Source organism: Chanos chanos, chromosome 5 (genome assembly GCF_902362185.1).
Source record: "Chanos chanos chromosome 5, fChaCha1.1, whole genome shotgun sequence".
In the NCBI taxonomy this organism is placed as follows: Eukaryota; Metazoa; Chordata; class Actinopteri; order Gonorynchiformes; family Chanidae; genus Chanos; species Chanos chanos.
This window is the reverse complement of record NC_044499.1, coordinates 15,052,631-15,077,507: the sequence shown is the minus strand read 5'-3', so window position 1 is coordinate 15,077,507 and position 24,877 is coordinate 15,052,631. Positions and strand designations below refer to the sequence as shown.

At 39.1% G+C, this 24,877-nt stretch overlaps 1 protein-coding gene across 1 annotated transcript in view; it reads left to right on the top strand.

The window, feature by feature from the left end:
* cdh7a (cadherin 7a) overlaps nt 1–24,545 on the top strand; it is a 31,987-nt gene extending 7,442 nt beyond the window's left edge. The window contains 10 exon segments of the mRNA XM_030773246.1: nt 2,844–3,138; nt 4,899–5,018; nt 6,842–7,009; nt 7,495–7,682; nt 8,558–8,811; nt 9,695–9,831; nt 13,397–13,557; nt 17,497–17,614; nt 18,055–18,306; nt 24,034–24,545. Coding sequence (XP_030629106.1) covers nt 2,844–3,138; nt 4,899–5,018; nt 6,842–7,009; nt 7,495–7,682; nt 8,558–8,811; nt 9,695–9,831; nt 13,397–13,557; nt 17,497–17,614; nt 18,055–18,306; nt 24,034–24,545 — 2,205 coding nt within the window.
* Nucleotides 24,546–24,877: the final 332 nt, after the last annotated feature.

Here is a 24,877-nt window from a genome sequence, read left to right as displayed (position 1 = left end):
GCAGGATCGAGTGACTGCTACATATATGCCTATCGGAATTATGAACTATACGGGTGTTGCTGATATTACATATGGTACCATATTACATATGGATGGTTGTACATTATTTTTGTAGGATTTTGCGTCTTGCTTTCTGGGGTTGAACAAACTCCTCTTTGTCAGAGAAATAGGATGAATGTGGAAGCAGTTGACATTGCAGAGATTACACAGAGAGGACTCAGGTATCATGAGTCAGCTGAAAATGTGACTACTGATAGACAGTGCCAGTGTCCTGCCAGAGGCTTGGTGAAATAGGCTCACACAGGAGAAAGGATTATTTATCTGAGGCCCCAAACAATTCCCTCAGACCCTGCGGCATCCCTTTTTTAAGTCTCTGTTTTTGCTTTCTCTTACTGTTACCTCTTTCTCACCCAACATTCATTGCCTTCATTTTAGATTTCTCTTCTCTGTCAAATTATATTTTACTTCATTAAATAGTTTGTTCTTGACCTTCCTTTTTTTTTAAAATATCTTATTCCTTTTCAGTCTTCACCTCTCTCTGTGTCTCTTTATCTCTCTATCTTCTCCATTTCTCTCTTCTTGCTGGCTGATACGAGACATATAAATTATAAGTAATCAAGGTTATAAATGCATTAATTTGGCTAACTGAGCTGATGTATCAATGTAAACCATGATTATTTTAAAGTTTCTTTCTGTTTCATGATGAATCCAAAAAACACAGAAACATTGATACTTACTGTATCATCATAAAACCACAGAACACTTACAACAAAGTAAATGTTGTGTGATGTTATGATGGTACAGTAAATATCATTAAAAGTAAATGAGAAATGTGAACTGCAGTCTGAGCGCTGAAATACAGAGAGTATCAACCACTAAAATGACAATTTGGCCTTAGAGAATACTTCAGTGACATCTGGCGCATTCAGCTCTAGTTTCACACTGATGACTCTCCGCATACTCTGTCCACAACAGCCATTAATACATGTAGGTATTTATCACAAATGTAATAAAAGGAGGAAAGTCCTGTACTGACATTCATTCAACAAATTTTATTGTTCAGCATCCTGAAATTGCTTAGAATTTAAATTGGTTTACTTTTACTGGCTCTGTAAAAACTGCCCAGGCTGTTTACAGACAACAAAGTGCCAGATTCGAAGGGCACACAAACCTAAAAATCAACCGAGTCAATGCACCAGTAAATTCTGTTACAACATGTTCCATATCACTAAAAGTCTTTCCTCTCCATTGAGTTCTGGGAAGGTGACCTGATTTTGAACTGAACTTATTTTGACAAGAGAATGAAACTCATTCAAATCATTCAACTCATTCAAATCACTGAACTTGCATATGGAAGCCAGGTGAACTTTTGCATTCTTACTTTATCAGTGAACAAAGAACAATGCCTTCACTGAGACTGAAAATATTGTGTGGAAGAGCAAAAGCTTCAATGGTCTAATGAAAAAGGAAAAAGAGCCAGAAGCCGTGTGTGTGATTCAGGGGCCTCAGGAGAGCACTATTACACAAAGCCTCTCAGCCGCAGAGAAAATACAGGGAGTAAGAGAGACCAAGCTGACTGGCCACAACTGTAGAGAGAAAGAAACTACTCATCAAAATCAGAGGGCTTTGAAAAAACTAACATCTTCTTAAGGCAATGAGATACTTCCGACAGCAATCAAATTCTTATATATTCTGAATCAAATCAGTTCATGAAAATGCTTTTGATGTATATATTACCAACCTTTCATTTTGATCATTATGGTTTAATGTCTTAAGAGTAAAAGATTCAGAGAGTGCAGACTACACACACACACACACACACACACACACACACACACACACACACACATATATATATATATATATATATATATATATATATTCACTGTCATACTATAGACCAGTCAATGAAAGCATTTCTGATGACCTGCCCAAGGACCTTACATATATTTGTTTTTATAGCATGGTGCCCAGGAATGACTTGTCTGGTTAGAACCTAAATGAAAGTAGTAGATGATTATTGACAAATTATGTAAAATCAATAATCCTTATGGTTTTGTTGTTGTTTCCTACAAATCGAGACTGTTTTAGTCACCAAATGTTGATGTATTGTGCATTGCCAAAGATCCGTCTTGCAGAGATAAACAATTGTTATTCATGTATTCTACAAAGACTGATGGTGTGAAGAAGTATAACATAACATGTTGACATGTTTATCCAGACAATGCTCAGCTGTCTTTTTTGTCGAACACCACCTTCTGTTTTTGACCAGAATAGCTTACATGCATCAGGCAAAACAAATGCATACAATGTTTTGTTTCTCATTTGTATTATTTTATTGAAAATATTATACTTCTTTTTCTATCATTTGTGGAGGGATATTTATAACAAATCTAGTGAAAATAAATCATATTTCTATGGACTGGCTCTGTGGCAGTAGTTGGATCTGTAGTCATTACAAATGTATCACACATCATTCACTTGTAGTTAGAGTGATCTTTTACAGCTCTCCAAATATACTTTTGTAAATACATCAACCAAACCATGGTTAATAAACCTGTGTGTGTATACAAGCTTTATATCCTTAATCATCTATGAATAAATACTAGCATAGTAATTACATAATACTTAAGCATGTCGTTAACATGTAAGTACACAGATATTAGAGATTCTGTATAAAATGGGACATTCTGTTAATATGTTAAGGAGTATATTCAAAGAGACAATTTTAACCAAGATATCATAAAAAATGTCAAGACAGTTAAAGATGACACTCCTCTGGGATGACAGTCCTCTGGGAGACCTCTGGGAGATTTCTTATTCTCTTTTCTCTCTCCATATAGCTACACTCAGATGTGGACAAAGGTGAGGGAAGGGTAAAGTATGTGCTGACAGGAGAAGGCGCCACCTCCATTTTCACCATAGATGAGAACACAGGGGATATTCATGCTACCAAACGCCTGGACCGAGAGGAACAGGCCTATTACACGCTGCGGGCCCAGGCACGGGACCGAAACACCAACCTACCTGTGGAACATGAGTCTGAGTTTGTCATAAAAGTCCAGGACATCAACGATAATGAACCCAAGTTCCTGGATGGACCATACAATGCTCAGGTCCCTGAGATGTCTCCTGTTGGTGAGTTGACATCCCTGGTGGAAATAATGAACGCAAACAAATAGATCAGTCTCACATGTCATTATCCACAGTTATCAGTGTACATGTTTATGGTTAGTAGTTTTGCTGCTAAAAGCTTTCAGTCTTGTAATCTGACTTCAGACATGGAGAGAATTCCGACGGAACTGGATAGCTATCATTCAAAGCACTAAGATTCTCTCAAAAGAAAGAATGTCTTTGTCACCGTTTGACCACCGTGAAGCTGACATTCAAGGCAGTATAGACCTGCATTTTTTTTTTCACAAGTGCCATTAATGCAGTGCCTGTTAGGATAAGTACGAAGCTCTGAATAAAGCCATTAGCCTTTGAGAAAGCATGTGACCCCTCATCCTCAATGACTGCTTTATAGATCCATTTTAAATCATTAGCAGCAGAGCAGTGATGAATGGACTTGATTTAGGAGAAAATGATTAATTTAATTTGCTAATTAAGGGACAGGGATTGTTTGTGAGTACAGAGACCCCTCTATCAAAGACACATCTTTTTCAACCAACACACTAGGCGTTCTGCTATGGATGGGGTGGACATCTCAGATACAAAGGTTGACATAATACCTCCATCCTCTCATTTTTCACTCTAAATGGTTTTATTGTGGTGACAGCAAATGTACATTCAAGGACTGTTTTCTGAATGCGTACATTCTTAGGAATATGAAGAATATGTGCTAGAATACTGTTGACAATAAGCATGCCTCAGGTTCAGTGTTCATCAGCTGAAATTTTAAGAATGTCTCAAAAAGCCTTCCATATGACAGGAAAAACAAATCACACCGCAGAGTTTTTGGGAACGAAGAAAATCATTTTGCTTTGGGTTCTGTACCTAAGCATTTCGCATTTCGTGGTTGCACTTGGACGTGTCAGCAAATGTTCAGGTTTGAGATATGACTCTAACTGGGAATGTCCCCAAATGTCTTATTTAGTTTTACAAGCAGAAACGTTTAAGGATAATCGGTGCTTTCTGAGAAACATGGCAGTATGTGCCAGCCTATAAATCCAGCTCAAATAAAAGCCTGGCACATTCCATTAGCTATATTACAGCGCAAATGAAATATACTGTATCTGTGAAACAGCAGCAGGAGCCACTGTTAATGTCCCTTTGTGCCACTGTGTATCACAGCACAAAATCTTGTACATTCAGTGGGTTCAATTTTATAGCACCTATTCATGAAATTCACATTGGGACTTGGTATAAAAGTCTACAACAAAGCTAAAATGCGATAAAAAAAAAAAGGCAGAAAACTTGAAATATCAGAGAAAAGGTCTTGTTTCATAATTGTGTACTGAAGCTTCAACAAAGAGACAAATGAAAAATAAATCTTTGCCACAAGAGTGAAATTACAGTTTTGGTGTATTGATCATCTCAATGTAATTTGCACCTCTTGTCATGTATGTGATATTTGTACCTGCATTAGAATCTAAAGGAGTCTGTTGTTGTTATCAGTTTAGCTTAAAACTGCCATGTTGCATAAGTGTCACATCAGTCATGGGCTTGGACAACCAATACAAACAAACAAGCAAATAGACAAATAAATAGACAAAGCTGCACCTGGAGAACATTGGCTCTAAAGCATAGAGGATGAGCTCAGTCCACCATTTTGAAGTGTTGAGGTTTTTATTTTTTTCATCTTGGATTATAAAATGTTTTCTTGCTTCATTCTTTGCATTTTCAAAGGTATTGCTCTCAGTGATAAGTGCGGGGTCAAACTGTCATCCTTTTTGTAGGCACATCTGTCGTTGAGGTAGTGGCAACAGATGCCGATGACCCCACCTATGGAAACAGTGCCAGAGTGGTCTACAGTATCTTGGAAGGACAACCCTATTTTTCTGTGGAACCAAAGACAGGTAAAAAGCCCAAAAGAGATCTTTGAAGTGGATAAATTATAAATATGGAGGTTTTTTGAAAGACATATTACATGTTTTAATGTGGTGTGTCACAACTAGTTAAAGCTTTCTGTGCCCCTACTGTGTCTCCTGTGGTGTTTCTGTGTCTTCATATTCTTCGTTTTTCTCTTTTGTTTGTCTGTGGGATGTTCAGAAATAAGTCAAAATCCCTAAATGCTTAGAAACAATGGAAGTCAGATGAAGAAATGTCAGTAAATATCATAAAAATATTGAAAAGAAATGCTGTGCTGTTCTTTTATTTAAATCTCTGTTATTTAGTCTTGGCTTATTCTACACCACCCATGTGCTACGTGGGTAGATTTTTGTTCTGTTTTCTGAAAAGATGAAAACATAACAGCAAACAAACAACCAAAACAAAGCAAAGCAAAAACAACAACTTATAAAATGGCTCTCCACAGTGGCACCTCCCAGTTAAGGTGCTGTTTAACAGTGCTGGAATGTGTCCGGAATCTGGGTACAAAACTAACCAGTGTTACGTTAGCTAGGGAGTCCACATTAAAACATTAGACTGTGTTCTGTGGGTAGGTGAGTAACCAGTATCTTTCTCCCTCTCTCTGTGAGCAGTTGCCAGAAGAGCTAAGTAATAGCACTCTCTCTTAAGTGCGATGCCACTTGACAAAACTGGGGTGAAAAAATGAATAATTGGGTTCAAACATGACAGAGGAAGCCTTGCTCAACTTGTCTGAGGTGACTGCTATGCAAAAGGGAGACTTACAAGTCTGTGTGAATTTAAGTGACCTTTTTACTCAATACTTTTTAAAACGCCTTAAAAAAATCGTCTTTAGATTGTGAAAGTAGCAATTCCTTCAAATACTTTGCCCTGAAATTGAAAGCAATTTTAGCAACTGGTTCGGAACAAAGAAGCACAGTTCTGTTTTGATTGATTTGCTTGTATATGGAACAAATTCCACAGTGTTAGATGGTTGTAATGAGGTTCCGCCTGACAATAACATCAGTCACACATCATCACCTGATTACATGGAATGAAATCATTTAATGCAATCAACACACTGTCCATAAATGTGAGTTCATTACCCGGCCTGCGCACAAACACTATTCTCTTTGTGAAAAGCATGCCTTGATTAATTAAAGATGTTTCATGAGCGAAGGCCACATTTTTCTTAGTGTTTCTAGCTGATGAAAAGGTGTTTGTTCCACCAAACATGTAGAAAAGGAACATGTCAAATATAATTAATGGCAGTACTTATTAAATGGGATTTGTACTGGCTGCCTGGGCAGAGTCTGGAGAAAAGACAGGCTTGTTTAATCACACAGGAATGAGTTAAGTGATCACAATTCCAAAACTAACATGACACTCCTAAAAAACATTTCTAAGTCCTCATTTATAGGCATAAGATAAAGATGAAAAGTCATGACTTTGAAAATGATATCAAATCCTATTTTAATTGCAGTACACCCCAGCTCTTTCAAGAGCTTTTCAGATGGCACAACATTTTCTAATTCACAACCTGGTGCTCTTTGAGTTTATCAGACATCAAGTGATTGATTGTAGGCAATTCACAAAACTGTTCGGTCCAAGTACATCTTAAGAGGAGAGCTCAACAGCTTGTGCATAATCCTCCCATCTAAAAACAAAACTGATGGAAGGAAATGTATAATCTCATAGCCAGATTTATATTTAGGCCTATATATATATATATATATATATATATGTATATGTGTGTGTGTGTGTGTGTGTGTGTTTTTCTTACACATTGGTCTTCATGGATTTTGTTCGATTAAATGGAAGTTTTCCATTGTAGGAATCATCAGGACTGCCTTGCCTAACATGGACCGGGAAGCACGGGACCAGTACCTGCTGGTCATCCAGGCAAAGGATATGGTGGGACAGATGGGTGGGCTTTCTGGCACCACGTCCGTTACAGTCACCCTCACAGACGTCAATGACAACCCTCCCCGCTTCTCACGAAGTACGATTCTCTCACCTGCATCCATCCGTTTCCAGGCTGATCCATTATTCAGACTTATCCCTGTTTTATATTCACACTAATTATTAACTGCAGGCCTCTGGGCAATCTTGCCTTTTGAAAAAGGAACAATAGTGATTGTGTAATTATCCTGAAGATCATCTTTTGAGTGGAAATTTTTGAACCCTAAGTTTTCTTCTCTTTGATACTCGAACTTACTCATTATCAAAATTTAATTATGGTTTTTGCTGCCCAGGTTTCTAGTCTATTTCATTCAAATGAGTAGATGCCATGAGTGGATAAATGTTATGTGGAATGGGACCCATCAGGTGAAACGATGATGTCCTAACAATGTAGATAGCACAGTCCCAGCCACCAGGGGATAAGAGGAAAAGAGTCTTAAGAGAAGTCATCAATAACTTCAGCATTTCTGTGTGTGTGTGTGTGTGTGTGTGTCCATCTGTCTGTGTATTTGGTCTGCTTTGCAGAATCCTATCAGTTTGCGGTACCAGAGTCGCTGCCAGTGGCATCAGTGGTGGCTAAGATAAAGCCTTTGGATGCGGATGTGGGGCCCAATGCCGAGATGGAGTACAGAATTATTGAAGGCGATGGCCTTGGGATTTTCAGGGTGTCTGCAGACAAAGACACTCAAGAAGGAGTCATAACTCTTCAGAGGGTACGTTACAGATGGTGTGTCGATGTGTGTGGCTCATTTAAAAAAGAAAATAATCATTCATATGGATAAACTCATTTATATTCCTGGATGTTTCTAGATATTTAGATGTTCAGGGCAGGCATTCATCTAAAAGGTATCGTTAATTGGGACATTACTGCACTGTTTTGAAATGCAATAGCATTTGTTTTCTGGCATGTTTTGCAGTTCATAGTGCCAGTGAGAGAGCTAGACTATTAGCAAAATAAGACAATATGCTGGCACTAAAAGCTGCACATCTGCAGATAATGTCTGAAGTTAATCCGAGGCAACAGATACAGCCGCCACAAGATAATCAGTGACACCATCCAGCAAACAAGTGGCTAATGCAGTGCCTTTGAGCTGTTGACAAAGTCACTGAGTATTTGACTGCTTTCCACTGTGAAAAGCACAAACCAGTGAACCTGAGTCAGTTTTGGCTCTTATTTAGGCAGGGTTATGGCACTATGGGCAGTAATAGGCAGGTACGCGTCATTTTTCAATCCACTGCATATTACACTCAGACAAGTGTGATGAATGAATATCTGAGAAACTATTTCAAAAGACATTTTCAGCATCATGTATCTTTGTCTTAAAATCGATATTTTGCTTTGACGCCGTGCAACTGTCCTGTCAGTCAATACTAATACTTCAATGAGAGATGGATGAAAGGGAACAAGAGGTCATAAGGCAGCCAAACAACGACACTCAGAGAGGAGTCATTTTACAAAACGAAGTTTAATTTTCAGTGTACTCTATTCATGTGGTTTTTACACCGTATATTTTCTTTATTAACTTATTCTAGAGCTTTATTAAAAATATTTCTCTGTCTTCTCACTCATCTAATCTCCTCCTCTCAGAATTTGGACTTTGAAACAAAGTCCAGCTACATTTTGAAAATTGAAGCCTCTAACAAGAACATAGACCCAAGGTTCTTGTCCCAGGGACCGTTCAGTGACACGGCCACTGTGCGGATTACAGTGGAGAATGTAGATGAGCCACCCATTTTCTCCTCTCCTCTCAGTAAGATGGTTGTGTCTGAAGCAGCCAAAGTGGGAACCATTATTGGAACAGTCTCTGCTCTGGACCCTGACTCCACCAACAGTCCCATCAGGTAGGACTTCATCAGTTATGAAGTTCAGTTACACAGTACTAATTTAGGCCTATTCTATATTTAATCAAAAGTTTTACTGCACGACACGTTCCACTATGAGATATCAAATATTTCAGTATGGAAAACTGCCTCGTAGACTGCTTTTTTAAAAAAAAAAAAAAAAAAAAGAAATTCACAATTACAGTAAATTATTGATAGCATTTTATACTTTCGTTTGTAGAATGATACTCCAACATATTGGCATGTTAAATGTGTACATAAATCTTCCTGGGAAAAAGAGATATTATCTTCACTATTACGAAATTTTTATAGCACGGTCAGCGATGATTGTCATCTGACATGTTTGATGGATATTATATAGTACCATTAAATATTTTTTTGATGCTTGGAAGTATCCTGAACAAATATTACGTTAAAGAAAATCTTCACAATTCGAAGTTATTTCCTGTCTTTACTCTATGCACTTGTGGATTCATTTACATTTATAAACACGTCTTATTTACAGTCACGATACCGATATAGATGTTTTGCTTTGCTGCAGCGGCCAGAGCACGGTTTTATTATATGAAGCTATACATGCTTGTAAATTGATACTCCATCATAAATTCAAACATTTCAAGCGAACTCAATCACTGAGCAATAAAAGTCAATTCAAATAATTTGATTGGACATGAAACATCATTGTCTCGTTGATTCTGTTGTAAGGCAAAACTTCTCTCTGTCTGGTTCCATTTTCAGGCTGACAACTTAAGCAAAGTGTTACTGAGTCTGACAGTCTACTCTTTTTTTAATGATCAGACTCCACCGCAGAGACCGACCATAGTATCTGGTTCTTGTTATTGTGGATGAAAAATGTTCTGATATTGTATTTTCATGTCTGCAGATATTCAATAGACCGCAATACAGACCTGGAGCGATTCTTTAACATAGAGGCTGCAACAGGGGTCATCAGTACAGCAAAGCCACTAGACAGAGAAGTCAATGCCGTGCACAACATTACCATTCTTGCCATTGAGAGCTGTGAGTCAACTTGTTAAAACTGTTTTATTTATTTATTTTTGTATTGAATCTTTATAGATAAAAAAAATGGGTTTGTTTTGTTGCTATACAATTTTTAGGGGATAGGGGGTGGGGGTGGGGGTCTTAACTGAAAGACCTCTTGTAACTCCAAGGTTGTAATGCCCTTGATAGGAACGCCTTCAAATTTAAGAGAATTTCTCTGTCTTTCCCTGCTCAGCCCTTTGAATTCCTCTGTTGATAGACAATGTCAAGCATCCCAAAACATTGTTCAATAAAGCATTTGCAGTACTTCAGTTTCACATACAGATGCACCGTCTTCAGCCTCCTCTATTAAAAAACTGAGATATTCAAATAGTCACCGTATGTCAAACTGGACTTATACATTTTTAGTTATGTATGACATTGGAGGGTTTTGAGCAGCTGCTTTTTAACTTTTTGCAAGCCAGTAGTAAAATCCTGCGTAGTGTAAGATGAAATAAAAAGCTATGCCTCCAGAGCAGTCTCCTCATGAATATCATTATCTGAGGTCTCTCGGGCTTTGACCAGACCATCATTTGGCACAGTATTGAAGCAATCAATATTTCAAACCGTGTGGATTCAGCATGTGTGCAGATCCATCTCTCTTACATCACCAAAAGATCACGCATGTGAAATCTGATGATCTGAGAGTTGGTCATCTGTGTCTGGTCTACACAAGAGAGGCCTGGAGCCTGGAGGCCAGGTCCTGAACAGATGCTCTGTAGTGGAGATGACTGAAGTCCTCCATCTCCTCCAGAAGTCGTGGTGTTTGATGGAGCCTCGTCCTGATTCTAGCTGATGGCCAGAGCTTGCGTCCCACTCCTTTCCCTACCAAACCCTGATATTCACCTTGACCTTCACTCAAGAACACCTGTTCTCCAGTCCACCCTGCTGTCTGCGGAAACAGACCAAGCCATAGTGATCTGAATGATGAGGAATGATAATTGCCTCCAAGAGTCACATTTTTTACTCCACGGCTACGAATGTAGACGAGCTTACGGGAAGTTTGCAAAGTTCTCCCTCTTAGACTATCGATCATTGTCAGGGGCTTTCCAGAGCCCAGGAATAGATCTTGGCAGAGAAGATTGAAATGTTCTCTTCTATCTGTTTTTAGAGTGAACTGGAAACTTGCTGAAACTACAGGCTTTTCTTTGGTGCTGTTTGTCTTTTGCCCACACTGACAGAAAGTTGTAATGGTTCTGAAAATCAGGAGAGAAGAGTTCTGCGCTGCAGAATTTGCATTGCTAGACTATTGTGTCTGAAAGAAGTGTTAGGTAGAGGAGACCTTTTTAAACTTCAAGTTTCAGTATGGAACAGTTTTATATGCTGATGCTTCAATAGTTTTATTCATCAAGTTTAATAGGTATCAGTATACGTGATAAAGTGAGAGCAGGACTGGGAAATAAAAACTTGTCCTCATATTACCATTAAAAGATGCTCTAAAGAATAAAACTACTAATTGATGTCTGCTCATTTTGTAGCTGAGAATATTGCATGGCATGGCATCAGCCTTGGCAGACACGTACTGTTGTGATTGTTTAATGTTAAATAAATAAACAAATTAGCTCTAATTGAGAGTTCTGTCTCTCATCCCCTCTTCACCTCCGAAAATCGACAACAGGTGCAAAATACTCATCAGCATATGTGGTTTACTCATCACACAGCAGGAGAATACTGCGAAATACAAAGCCTGTACTCTCTGGCACGGATTCTTTAAAATCAGTTTTTCTTTTCTTTCACACTGAGTGATGTTAAACTGTATGCTTCCCGAGGACAGCGATATTGAGCTCAGACAAGCACTGTTGTGTGGGAGTAAGGTGCACACACAATAAATTGCTTTATACTCAATCAAATTCAAACCAGAATGAGTCAGCGATTCCCAGCCCACATTCTCTTTGCTGTAGTAAGCCATACACCTACAAAAATATATTTACTAATGTTTTCAATCAGCTCAGCTCAGCTCAGTGGGATAAAGACCATTGTCTTCCTTCTCTCATGATCTTTACTATTTTTGTACAGATTGCTTTTTTTTTTTTTTTTGTAATGGTTCAGTTGTCTAGAAGAATTTATCATTTGTTCTTAACGTAGTGCAGAAAAAACTGATAGCAGATAGAGATTTTACATAGTTCATTCAAAAGTATTCTTTATTTTTCATGCTTTCCTGGTGTACACATAAGTGAGTTTACAAAAGTAGTTAAGCTTACATTCAGAAAATGGCACCTTAAAAATCAATAACAGTTCTGTGTAGAATAGGCAGTATGAGCAAAGGGTAGTCCTTTGGCACCAACCAAATATAAACACACTGAAAGAGGGATACCAGATGTCTCTCTTCCAGTTGACTGAGTGCTTTTTGCCCTTCCCAGGTGTTTGTAGTTGATTGGAAGTATGGCCAGGAGTTCTTGCACTCTGAAAACAAATGTTGTTCTTGCTTAGTAAACCTTTGGATGCTGATCTGCATCTTTGGTTATGCATCTGCCTAACTCCATTACTAACATTATAAATAACGGCAAAACACAACACACCGCTGTGATTACATACTGGGAAACCTTTCTATGTCTGAATAAGGAAGGGGCGGTGGTGGCGGTAGGGAGGGGGTGTCACTGCATGTTTTGCTGGCTCAGAGCAGTTCAGTTGGATATTGGCAGGACTAAAAAATTCAGTCAAACACACATGAGCAAAAAAATGTTGCCTTTGCAAAGTTTCCACTGAATGCCAGTTGTATTGCTTGTGCTATTGGATCGGGGAGGTGGTGGTGGTGGTGGTGTGTGTGTGTGTGTGGGGGGGGGGTGTATAGTGATGTTTGTGTTATTCTCAGAGAAAAATATTAATCAAGAGAGTTTTTAACTGACATTTAAATGTTCAACATTCTAATATTGTAGGTCTTTCTTCCACCCCTTTGTTCCCTTTCTAGGACTGAGAATTCAAGGAAATTGTGTTATGATGTTGCGGGGTATTTATTAGAAAAAAGTGCAATTTCATCACTGGCATTTACCCTATTCTAAAAATCTCATCTCTTCTTAACTAACTAAATACACATACCATCTCCAATGTGTCTGAATACAGCAAACCTTCGGGTGTGATTTTAACCATTTATCTTTTTTCTCTGATGTTTCATGTTTAATGGCTAAAAAAGAACAAGCTGGCAGTTCCGACACTCCTGGCGAGAGATTCTCCTTAAACTCAGCTCTAACACATGAGATGCGAGATAGGAACATGACAGAAAAGAGGAGATGAGCTTGTTAGCTTGTTAGGGTAAAAGAGCATGTCAAGTTTGACTGGAAAATTTGCCCTTGCTGAACCAAGGTTCCTTAAACTTTAAAATTCTGAAAGGCTCTGATAAACCATCAGCAGTAAAAGGAAATAAACATATTTTAAAATTTTAAATGTATTTAAAAAATAAATAAATAAAGCAACAAAAAATGTCATCCTGTGCTGAAGATGTTTTTTTTTTTTTTTCACATTATCAACCATCATCTTGTTGCATATGTACTCATGTATAAGACTGCTCTGTTGTATGGATGAGCCCTCTTTTTCTCTTTCGTTGCAGTGGACCCCTCTCAGGTGGGAAAAGGAGTGGCTCTGATAACAGTAATGGACATTAATGACAACGCACCTGTCTTTGCCATTGAATATGAGACGTTCCTCTGTGAGAGTGCTGGACCTGGACAGGTACTGAAGCATACACTACATTATCTCTGTATCTAAAAAGTGTCTGTTAGAAGACTTTAATATTGAATGCCTTGGAAAATAGACGGGTTAGATAAAACGAGGGGATATAGTGCATAATATTTTCATTTAGTTGCTGTTTGCAAATGTCATGACTGAATTACATTTTGGTTTCGGGATGAAATCCTTAATCCCCCATTTTACTGAGTACTGTGTCAAATTTACATATTGCCTTATAATATTCCTGATAGCACCGATTTTATCTTAAGAACACTGAACAAGGATAAAATCCTTCTTCAGCTACTTGTGTAAATATTCAGGATGTTTTAACGACATGAGAGCATTACAGAAACCCCAAACAAGAGCATGATGCTGTAGACTCATGGCCAGCAGTGAACACATGGTTAGAGTAAATGATGGGGAAAGACGTCATGCAGATTTTTGTGGCAGGTCAGTCCGATCAATGGATCATAACACAAGGTTTTGGCATGGAAAAGCTTCACACAATGCAAATTAGGCAGAGGGGATGTTGGCATGAAATCAGTTTGTTGTGGAGTATGGCATTGTGTCAGATGGCAATGTGATGATCTGCTGCCATCTCCAAATGACTCAGACTCATGAGTCCCCTTAGAGCCACTGCTAAAAATTCAGCTACAGCTTTAAAGTTAAAAAAAAAAATTCATACCCATATCCATTCGCATATAAGGGACACAGCGTTCAAGCACAATTACCGGACAAGTGACAGATGCTCCTGAGGTGACTCAGATGAAGGTTACCTGCTGAGAACACTTAAATTGTTATGTGAGGATCTTGTTAAATCTTTTTTAATGAGTGTAATAAACCCTATTGTCAAGAATCAGAGCCTGATTGACTACAGTGGCTCTTAACCTTCTGAACCATCATCATTTCCAGTCATGTCATGTCAAAGCACACTTCGCTTGACTCAGATGACACCATAAGAGAGAATCTCTCTAGACCTCGGCCATGTGTGTGTGTGTGTGTGTGTGTGTGTGTGTGTGTGTGTGTGGTGTGTGTGCTTGTGAGATATTCATGCACATGACAAGATGTTACAGGAACAGAAGTAATGAACTCAGCAGGTGCTCAATATTGTTATGCCACATAGTTTTGGAATTGTTTGCCTCTCTCTAGTTAGATTATATCAGTTGGGCAAGGAAACAGCATGAAAGAATTATCTATTTGAGGAGCTATAAAGTGGCATTGAGAGTTTTGCGAGTTTTAAAGCAAGTCTTTATCTCCCATCAGAATTATCTAAACAGAGGGACAGAAAGGACAGTGTTTGGTAGTTTTACATAGTTCCCTGTAGTAACATCATTGTTTGTGTTGCAGCAATTAAATCTAGCCTGCCTTCATCCCAGACACTCTGTGAATCTTATTTGTTTTTACTAAGCGTGGAGGTGCTCGCAGGCACGTCTCACAGATGCTCACTCAGTCTTTGAAAAGCATTACAAAAAGCCCCTCAGGAAGTCTCTCTATGTGTTTTGGTCCTCGTGGGCTCCCATCCGTTCTCAATCTCGGCACTCGCTTTTTATATTATCTACCAAATTACTTTGCCATCTCTCTGAAACCCAGCAGACTTAGTATTTCTGGCCCCTTTCCTGCGTGGAACCCCGTACCCCTGTATGTTTTTAGAATTCATGTACTGTCCCCTGTGGCATATGTTTTCTGCAACATTTTTTGCGGAAGTACCAACGCGTCACAGTGAAGACCGTTTTGAAAATATGTGTGCAGCGTCTTATTTGCAGCCAAATCGCTATGTTTTTCACTGCACTAGAGGCTCTGTCCCCACAGAAGATTTGAGCTGGTGACCCAACAAAAAAGATATTTAAAGAATAATCCTTGCAATGAAGATCAGGCAGTGGTCTGGGAAATAAAGCAGCAGTCCATTGTCTTTGAACGGATCTGCTTGTTGGTTGTTTGGTCTTTGTGGCCATATGTTTATATTAGGGATTCACCCGAGGGTTTCGTGGTATCTTATGTCATGAGACTCATCTGTGACGCATACACCGTGATTGTGATTGGTGTTGGCCATGCCTTCCTTTCCATGCAATGTGAGCAAACGAAACAGATTTTTAAAGTGTTCCACAAATAAGAGAAATATATCAGATGGCCACTGCAGTGTAAAACAGATGACTGCTTCAGAGAAGCGATCCCGAGATCAGACACAATAAACATCTTTAATGGGGTCATTCTCCAGTCTTATCCATGACCTCCATTTTCAGCTTCATGTCCTTGAAGGTCTTTTAATTTCAATATTATTTTCAGTATTTATGAAAAACAGCAGATGACTGAATGCATCAGACTCTCCATAAACCCAGCGGATCATGGTTAAGTCTCTCTGTGTTAAGGGTGATTTAGCGAGTTAATGAATAAGTATTGTCATGAAGCTTTTTGAACTCTTTAATGACTCTATTTGAATTTAATGTGGCCAGTTCAGGCTGACAGGCTGGGGTATTGATGTGTGTGTGTGTGTGTATGTGTGTCTGTGTCTGTGTGTGTGTGTGTGTGTGTGCTGGCTCTGTCTAAACCATCTCAGTATGGGTTAAAATATCCACCATGGAGTCAGAATGAGTGGAGAATCTCCATATTCTGCCAATGGCACACATGGTGAGGACAAGACAATGGACTCTCAGATTTCATGTGTTAGTACTGCTGCTAAAATATGCAATTATGTAATTCAAATAGAAAAAAACTCATTTTGCTGTTTTGGAAGTTACAAAATGAACAGCTTGGAATCATTTTTGCCTGTGTAAATGAACATTTTCAAGAACACTGGTCTTGTCCTAAATGGACCGTGTTGATGTGTGGTAGAGTAGAAATGTATGCTCTACAACACCATACTTTTGTAGGATATGAAAAAAGCCTTATGGTACGTATTAAAGACACATCCTCTTCAGGATGTGGTATCTGAAGTGAAATAGAGCAACCATGTTATGATTTATAAATATTTACAGATAAAAAATTAATAAATAAATCTCTCATTATTCCCCTTGCCAAATAATCACTTAATGTTAGAGGGGTAGGTTAAAACATAATCACTAAGTGAATAAATAAGATGCTGGTTACATTAATGTTACCACAAGGTCGTAATGGGGTTGTTGTTGTTGTGATTGAGAAGCCTATGAATTTGTCTCCATTAGTTATGCAGTATACCCTCAGACTTGGCCTGTGTATTTTTTTTTTTTTTTTTTAGGAGATTTTCTAGCAGATTGAGTTTGTGCTGACTGCAGCTAAACATGGGGGAGTAGCTGTGCACACAGTATTTAACCTAGCCAAAGCCCTCCGATTAGGCCACAACAGTGTGTCAGTGGAATCTTCTTAGTGTACCACCTGATGGGTCACCCAGATAAGCATCTGTAAAACACAGCACTTTTCGACGGTTTGGAGCTTTTGGTGGAGCATAAACCCAGAATGGCTTTCCAAATTTTTAAATCCCTGTATACTGTCTAAGCATTGTCAATCACAGATAGCTTATTGACTTTAACTTAATCCACCTGATGTTATTTGGAACTGAATTTACACTCGGATTTCAACTGCCGTGGGTTTTATTTTGGGCAGTGGTAACAGAATCTGTGGCAGAAAAAAAAATCTGATTATAGAAATAGTCTTTTCTGTTTCTCATGCTCTCTAGAAGTGAACTTAATTCAGAGTTTGCTCTGACACGACATTGAAATGGCATTTTGTCAGCAAGTCCGTATCACATATGTGTCGACGTATTAGAGTAGTGATCATAATTTGTTTCAATCACACAGGTTCTTATTTTGATGTGTGATGCACCATGCATAAATTCTCCAGACTTTGAGATGCAATCTCAGGCATATGTTTTATGGCAAAATAATGGCGCTGATTATGCAAGTGCATTAACAAAGAAAAGATATATGAATGAGTTCTTTACTGATATGGACCTGAGTGCTGTCAGAAATAAATAACAATTAATGAGACTGAAATGATTTATGTTCTCAGGTCATTGAGACCATCAGTGCTGTGGATAAAGACGAACCTCCCAGTGGTCATCGCTTCTTCTTTGCTCTGGCTGCAGAGGCTGCTGGGAACCTTAACTTCACACTCAGAGACAACAAAGGTACCACACTGTGTCATTTGCGTCACTCTAATGACGCTTTTATAGAATGAAAATGTATTACTTATTTCTGGCCATCCCAGTCTAATTACCATGTCTATATAGTGCTTTCCTGTTTGGCTGTAAAACTTTGTCTGACTTTTGATGAGCCAAGAGTCGACTGATAGTGTTGGCTAAAGTAAAAATTCTTCTCCTATAAAAATATATTAGATTTTAGCTTAACTTTCATGGCAAAGTAGATCTGACAACACAACAAAGTAATCGTGTTGGCCGGGTCTGTGTCATCAACTCAGCCTGGAAAAGAATTCATTTGGTCCATTACGGAAATCTGATCGTTAGGGCTCCTGAAATGAACCCTACTGGAATCTAGACTTCTTATTTGTATCATCTGTTCTTAACCCCAGGAAACCATCTGTATATATATATTTTTTTAATTTTTCCAGACAACACAGCATCCATTCTGACCAAGAGAGGTGGTTTCCAGCGCCGGGAACAGTCCATGTACTGGCTACCTGTTCTGATAGTGGACAGTGGTACACCTTCCCTCAGCAGTACAAACACACTATCCATCCGTGTGTGTGACTGTGACGCGGATGGTGCGCCCCAGTCCTGTGGGACTGAAGCTTCCATGCTGTCTGCCGGACTCAGTACAGGAGCTCTCATTGCCATTCTTGCCTGCATCCTCACACTTCTGGGTAAGAGACATACAGCTTTGGCCTACCACAATACCGCTATGTATGGTCCATATTGGCAATATTTTGCAATTGTTGCTCAAATTTCATATAAAGGCCCAGTTTCAAACAGCATACGATGGTGCCCCTTATTCTGTCACCACAGCTGAAACGGCAGGATCCATCTGCTTTTTGAATAGGCAATATTGTGTGATAGACAAATGATGCCAACACCACAGTTTGTGTAAGAACAAAGTGCCAAATATATTCTGGTTGTCATAGTGTTTGTAAGAAGGGAGATTTATTGGATTGGGCATAACAAAATTATAGAAGATTCTGTCTTTCACTGAATGTTATCGCACCAGATATTATTATTATTATTATTATTATTATTATTATTATTAATATTATTATTATTATTATAGTAGTAGTAGTAGTGGTAGTGGTAGTAGTAAATCTAGAATGACACAGTTTGTCCTAATTATATTATTATTAAATTATTACATAATTTCTGCGTTATTTTCTTAAATATTTACAAGCTCATGTTCTTCTGGTGGTGATATTAATCATCAAGAACATGGGTAACACAACCACATAATCAGTGAAAGACAGCACTCACGATGTGGTCTCTGTTTGGGCAGATTGGCTTGTTTTCTCCTCCTGGGTGGTTGGTGACGTGTCTTTGATTGCTGTATTTGGGGATTCATTAGTTGATTGTTTGATGAGTGTACTCTGCCCAAATATGTACTACTCACTGGCTCTGATTGGTTGAGGAGTCCCTCTTTGTGTTGATTTGTTGACCCGGCAACTAGGAGAGTGGGGGAGAATGAAGTGGTGATGGATGAATTGATTTCTTGATTATGTCATTGAGAGCCCGTATCTCAGGCTGTGACTGGAACAGCTTGATGTGGCCTGAGATACTGTAACTGCTGGAGACAGAGCAGACTCCGTTAGCTGATCGTGGATGTGCAGTCGTTCTTATTGGGTACCGGTGTTGCCTCCCCTAATTCCAGTGGAACTGAAAATGCCTAATGAAGTGTGAAATATGGGACAGCTGTATGATCTCATAAATTGTGTGAGGCAGTATCTGAATTAACTAGGGACTCCATCTCAACAAAGTTCTGAGTGTCTGCCTAACTTTCCTCCCTACATTTTCTGGTGGATCAAAATCAGATTTTGCAGTGCAATGAAATATTAAGATAAACATTAATGTGCAAAAACCATCACAGACCAAAAAAGTCTGCATGTGGTGTATCTTTAAGATGAGAAGTGGTTTGGAGATGAGATTATTTTATCACATGTAATTTCTGCATTTTGAATATGCATACATGTTAGTTCTCTACTTAGTGCTCTCTCTCTCTCTCTCTCTCTCTCTCTCTCTCTCTCTCTCTCTCTCTCTCACTCCCTCTCTCTCTCTCTGTCACACACACACACACACACACACACACACACACACACTTGTGGCATGGCATGAAGCTAAACAGCCTCTCAGAAGCAAGCAATCAATCAACAGATTGCTGTTTGATTGCATTGTTTGGCTGAACAGAGAGGAGCGAGGATAAGAGAAGGTCTACCGTATGTACTCTTTCTGTTGTTCAAAAGACAAAAGCTAATTAAGACAGACAGGTACTGCTGAGTGGCTTTTTAAATGATCTACTGATAAATATATATATATATATATATTTTTAATCTTACAGCCTTTTTTATAGTACAATTTTTGGTAACACTCTACTTCAGTGGTGATCTGAATGTCTAAAGCCTGTCTGACTACTCTTTGAAAATTTCTATAAATGTATCCAGTGTAAAGGAATATTTTTGGTATCGCAACTTAAATTCATTAAATGCTAGTTGTCTGCTTTATTTAGACAAATATAAAGTACATCTCTATATCTGTGTATATGCTTGCATGCATGTGTGCACATCTCATTTCATTTCCAAATGATGTAGGACAGTTATGGCAAGGGTTTTTTTTTTATTATTATTTTTTTCTTTTTTGCGTGGAATTAAAGCTCCACCGAGTCTCAGCCCCCACTCCAAACTTCCTGCATCAATAAGATTAGACCACTGTTCTAGCTAGACTACTCTGCCAGTTATTTTAGGCTAAGTAAGCCCAGACCCCCGGGGCTTTGGCCCACTCAGTCCGGGTTACGAAGAGGAGAAAAGGAGAGACAGAAGGAGGAGAGGTGGATGAAGAGAGTTACAAATTCAAGCAGAGCGTTTCTATCTCTCTTTCTTCTGAACAATGACTCAACAAACATTGTTGGCTGCTGTCCCTTATGTTAGTCATCAAAGACAGCATGCTATATTGTGCAGACCTGCCAGACAAACACAAGAATAAAAGAAAAAAGAATACAAGAAATATAGCTTAGAAAAGCACTGTCTTATTCTCAGTTTAGTATCCATCTGATGAAAGTATCCATTTGATGAAAGTACTAATACACTGACACAGTGGGTCTAGCATATTCTACAAGTTTTACTGTCTCTGTACATTTATTTTATCATATAGACATTTTCTGTCAGTGTCATGTTTCAATGAGATGACACAGGTACAGTTCAAAAGTTTAAATTAATCAACTGTGTTGCTTTTGTGATTAGGGTGATTTTTTTTCTTTATGATTTTTCTTTTCTATCTTTCTTTCTTTTTTTTCTCTTTTGGAAGAGAGTAATCTAAAGAATTTGAGAGGAACGTCTCACATGATGACAGCTGGCCGTGTGTCCTGAGCTCGGTCCCTGTGAATTCTCCCTCCCTCTCTCCCTCATTACTCCACAGTCATGGGTACAGAGACAGACTGGGGTCAGCTCAGCCTGGGGCTCAGAGACAACCATGGCTTTGGGTCGCAGAGTTGTGCATTTGTGCTGTGTGTATGTGTGTGTGTGTGTGTGTGTGTGTATTCACATTCGCACACAGAATTTCAGTCTAGTCCCTCACTGTTTCTTTTTCCTACTCTATGAGTATGAGTCAAATGTATCTGAGTGGTTAGTTAGTAAAAAAAAATTCCAATATGTTACAATTTTTTGTTCAACAGACACAGTGTCCTCATGACATCATAATATACAAATACATTCATGTCTTTTGCTACAGTGTACAGTGGCAGTAGACACACTGGCAAATCTATCCCTTTATATGGCAGTCCTGAACAGCTTTTGTCTAACTGCGCATGACTATTAGCAAAGGTTGATTCACATAAGGAGAGAGCGAGAGAGAGAGAGAGAGAGAGAGAGAGACAGAGAGCGAGAGAGAGAGAGAGAGAGAGAGAGGCAGAATGGCCTTAACAACACTGACTGACTCCTTTTGTTGAGGTCGATGGGAATGAAGCACCCACAAAATATCCCACTTGTTGTTTAATTGATTCTGCATGATGGATTGTTTTCTCAATCCAATTACAGCAAATTGGGGATAATGTTGCATTGATCCAGCGATGCTGCTGAACATCCATCTTATGTCAAAAATGTGTGGTGGTTAAATCAAGTTTTTAAGTAGAGCTCCTCAATTTTTCTCCAGTAAAAAGGATCCATGAACATTCATACTACCTTACACACTCATACTGCATCAGTCACACTAACATATTTTAAAGTAAAACCAGAAAGGAAAGAAAATAAACGAACAAAGCGAAAGCCAAATCTATAAAACAATACAAGTGAAAACTTAATGAAGTAGAAGACGGCTTAATACCGCTGATGTGACAGGTTTAGTTCTCTATCCTTAATACATCTTAGTTAACATATGAAAAGTGAGAGTGAGAAAGAGACAGAGGCTTCCCTGTAGACTTTCATTCAACAACTACGGTATATGAAGTCATTCTCCAACACTTGTGTTTTTGTGTTCTCCTCCCTCCATGTTTGTCTTGTGGTGATTATGCAAGTGCATGTGTGACTCCCTCCTCTTCAGCCCACTCTCACAGCCTGTCTGGCCCAGAGAAACGACATGGTGCCGGGGGATGAAGTATGATTCTCTGGCACCATATTTCACACTTGTGGTGGTAGGCTTGAGGGATGGATCATTAGACACTTGCCCCCCCCCACTCTCTCTTTCTGCTCCACACCCACTCTCATTATCTCTCTCTCTCTCTCTCTCTCTCTCTTTCTCCCTCTCTCTCTCCTCATCAATCCATCTTTTTCCTCAGCAGCACTCTTTCTTCTCCTCTTGCATATATATGTATATATATATGTATATATATGCAATATAGAATTTTGCAACATACAATAATATGTTAGTAGAAAGTTTGTAGAGGGAGACAGATGCTTTCCAGTGAATGGTTTTTGGTGGTTTGCTGGTGTCATTGCTTGCAGATGCTCAAATGAGAGGAAACAGCTCTGGATTTTAAGAACAGGAAGAGAGTTCTGCTATTAGTACACAGACATTTTTTTTTCTTGAAACCATGTGTTTTTGGGTGTGCCCTGAGGATGAAAGCATCACGCTCTTTTTTTCTTTCTTTTTTTTTTTTCTTTTCTTTTCTTTTAGCACAGCTGTGTGGAAGCAGTCTTCTGAAATATTCTATTACACTTTGTTAAAAGGGTTAATCATTGATTTTATTTATAAATAACTAAAATGTAAAACAGTGATGTTAGCAAACATGACGAGAGTCTTCTCTATAATTTTAAGGTTCTGACAGGTCTGGTAATTTTTTTTTTCTTTTTGACTGTCATATAATCCTGCCGTATGTGCCAGATACAGTGGGCATATGCTGTGCTCATAAAAAGGATTTAGTGCTGCCCTGGCTGGGATAAGCTGCTTGTGTGAGTGCCGGAGTGGAGTGAGGTGCCATTAAAGCCTCATATTTACAGCGCATTTCCCCGCTCTAAATCTTCCTGTTCATGCATCTATGTGTTTATCTCACTGTGTTTACATTTCAAGAACATGACAGAGCCAAGAGTGAAAACACAAAACTGTTAGTCTGGTTTAAAATCTGGTGTGTGTGTGTGTGTTTGTGTGTGTGTGTGTGTGTTTGTGTAGGTATGTGCATGCATGTGCCTTTGAGCATGCATGTGTTACTCTGGCTTAGAGGTGTGTGTGTGTGTGTGTGTGTGTATGTGTGTGTGTGTGTGCGTGCGCGTGCGTTTATAATAGTGTTGTGTATGTAAGAGTGTGACAAAGGAGGTGTACTGTTATTTACTGTTGTCAGCTAAACTGTAGGAGGAGATTAAATCAACCTCTAACTCCTTAACACCTCTTTCAAAGATGAAAGACTCCCTGTTCACGGTGTGTCTTGAGTGCTATTAAAACCACTAAAGTCCAATCTGATGAATGTGTTGATAAAGTCAATGTACCTGACCTGGCTTAATTGAACTGAGACGATAATAAAGGTAAACTGTACGTGAGAATTTTAGGCCAGCCCAACTGCAGTCTGTTAAACAAAAAGGGCAGTGCAGTGTCGTAAATAAGTGTAGATAATATCCTTTCTGATTCATGCTGCAAATTAAATTACTGAAGATAACCTTATCTTTCATAGAATAAATATACCTCTAGGACCTCATACAAGCAACTAACAGTCCATAACCCACATATATGTCATTAATCAGTTTGATGGCATCACACACACACACACACACACACACACATATATATGTACACATTTTGGATCGGAGACATTCACACCTCGATGTGAAATCTAGACTTGTAAATGAGACACTCTACATACTTATTTGCTTATGAGGTGTTTATAAATATTGACAGCTCCCCCCACCAGCACTGTCAGATACTAACACATCTACTCTTTTTCCTCTGTGTGTGTCCTCTGTCCCTTTGTGCAGTGCTAGTGCTCTTGATTGTGACCATGCGTCGAAGAAAGAAAGAGCCTCTTATCCTGGACGAAGACCGGGACGTTCGTGAGAACATCGTGCGTTACGATGACGAGGGCGGCGGCGAGGAAGACACTGAGGCATTCGACATGGTCACGTTACGCAACCTGAACGTGGTCCGAGACGGGAGCAAGGTTCGGAGAGATGTCACTCCCGAGGTTCCCACCCTTTACTCCTCCAGACCTCCTCCTTACAAAATCACCCCTGACAATGGAATCTTTCGAGAATTTATATGGGATCGGCTGAAGGATGCGGACGTGGACCCGTCTGCTCCTCCCTATGACTCACTGCAGACATACGCTTTTGAGGGCAGCGGGTCAGTGGCTGAGTCCCTTAGCTCACTGGAATCGCTCAGCACGGACTCGGAGCAGAACTATGACTATCTTAGCGATTGGGGACCACGCTTCAGAAAGCTGGCTGACCTGTATGGGCACAGTGACAGCAGCAATATATTCTCCTCCTAGCTGGGATTTCAGCACTGGCGAGCTTTGGTCAATCAAGGACATCATAGAAACAACCAGACAGCTGGAGAACATTCAATTAAATGATGCTTGAAAGGAAAAAGGAAAAAAAAAAAAGGACAAAATTGGAATTCCTGATTTGTGTGGAAAGAGACATTGATCTAGAACATCATGTTCAAAACAAATGACACATTAGAATATGTGTCGCAAAAATCCTGTGTGCAATGTCCTATGTGTCAGAACTTAAACTGTGGGATTTGAGTTCCATGGAAGTCCTATTTAAATTACAACATGATGCGTGACCTGGGTTCCTTTTCAAAGCCCAGTAGAGGACA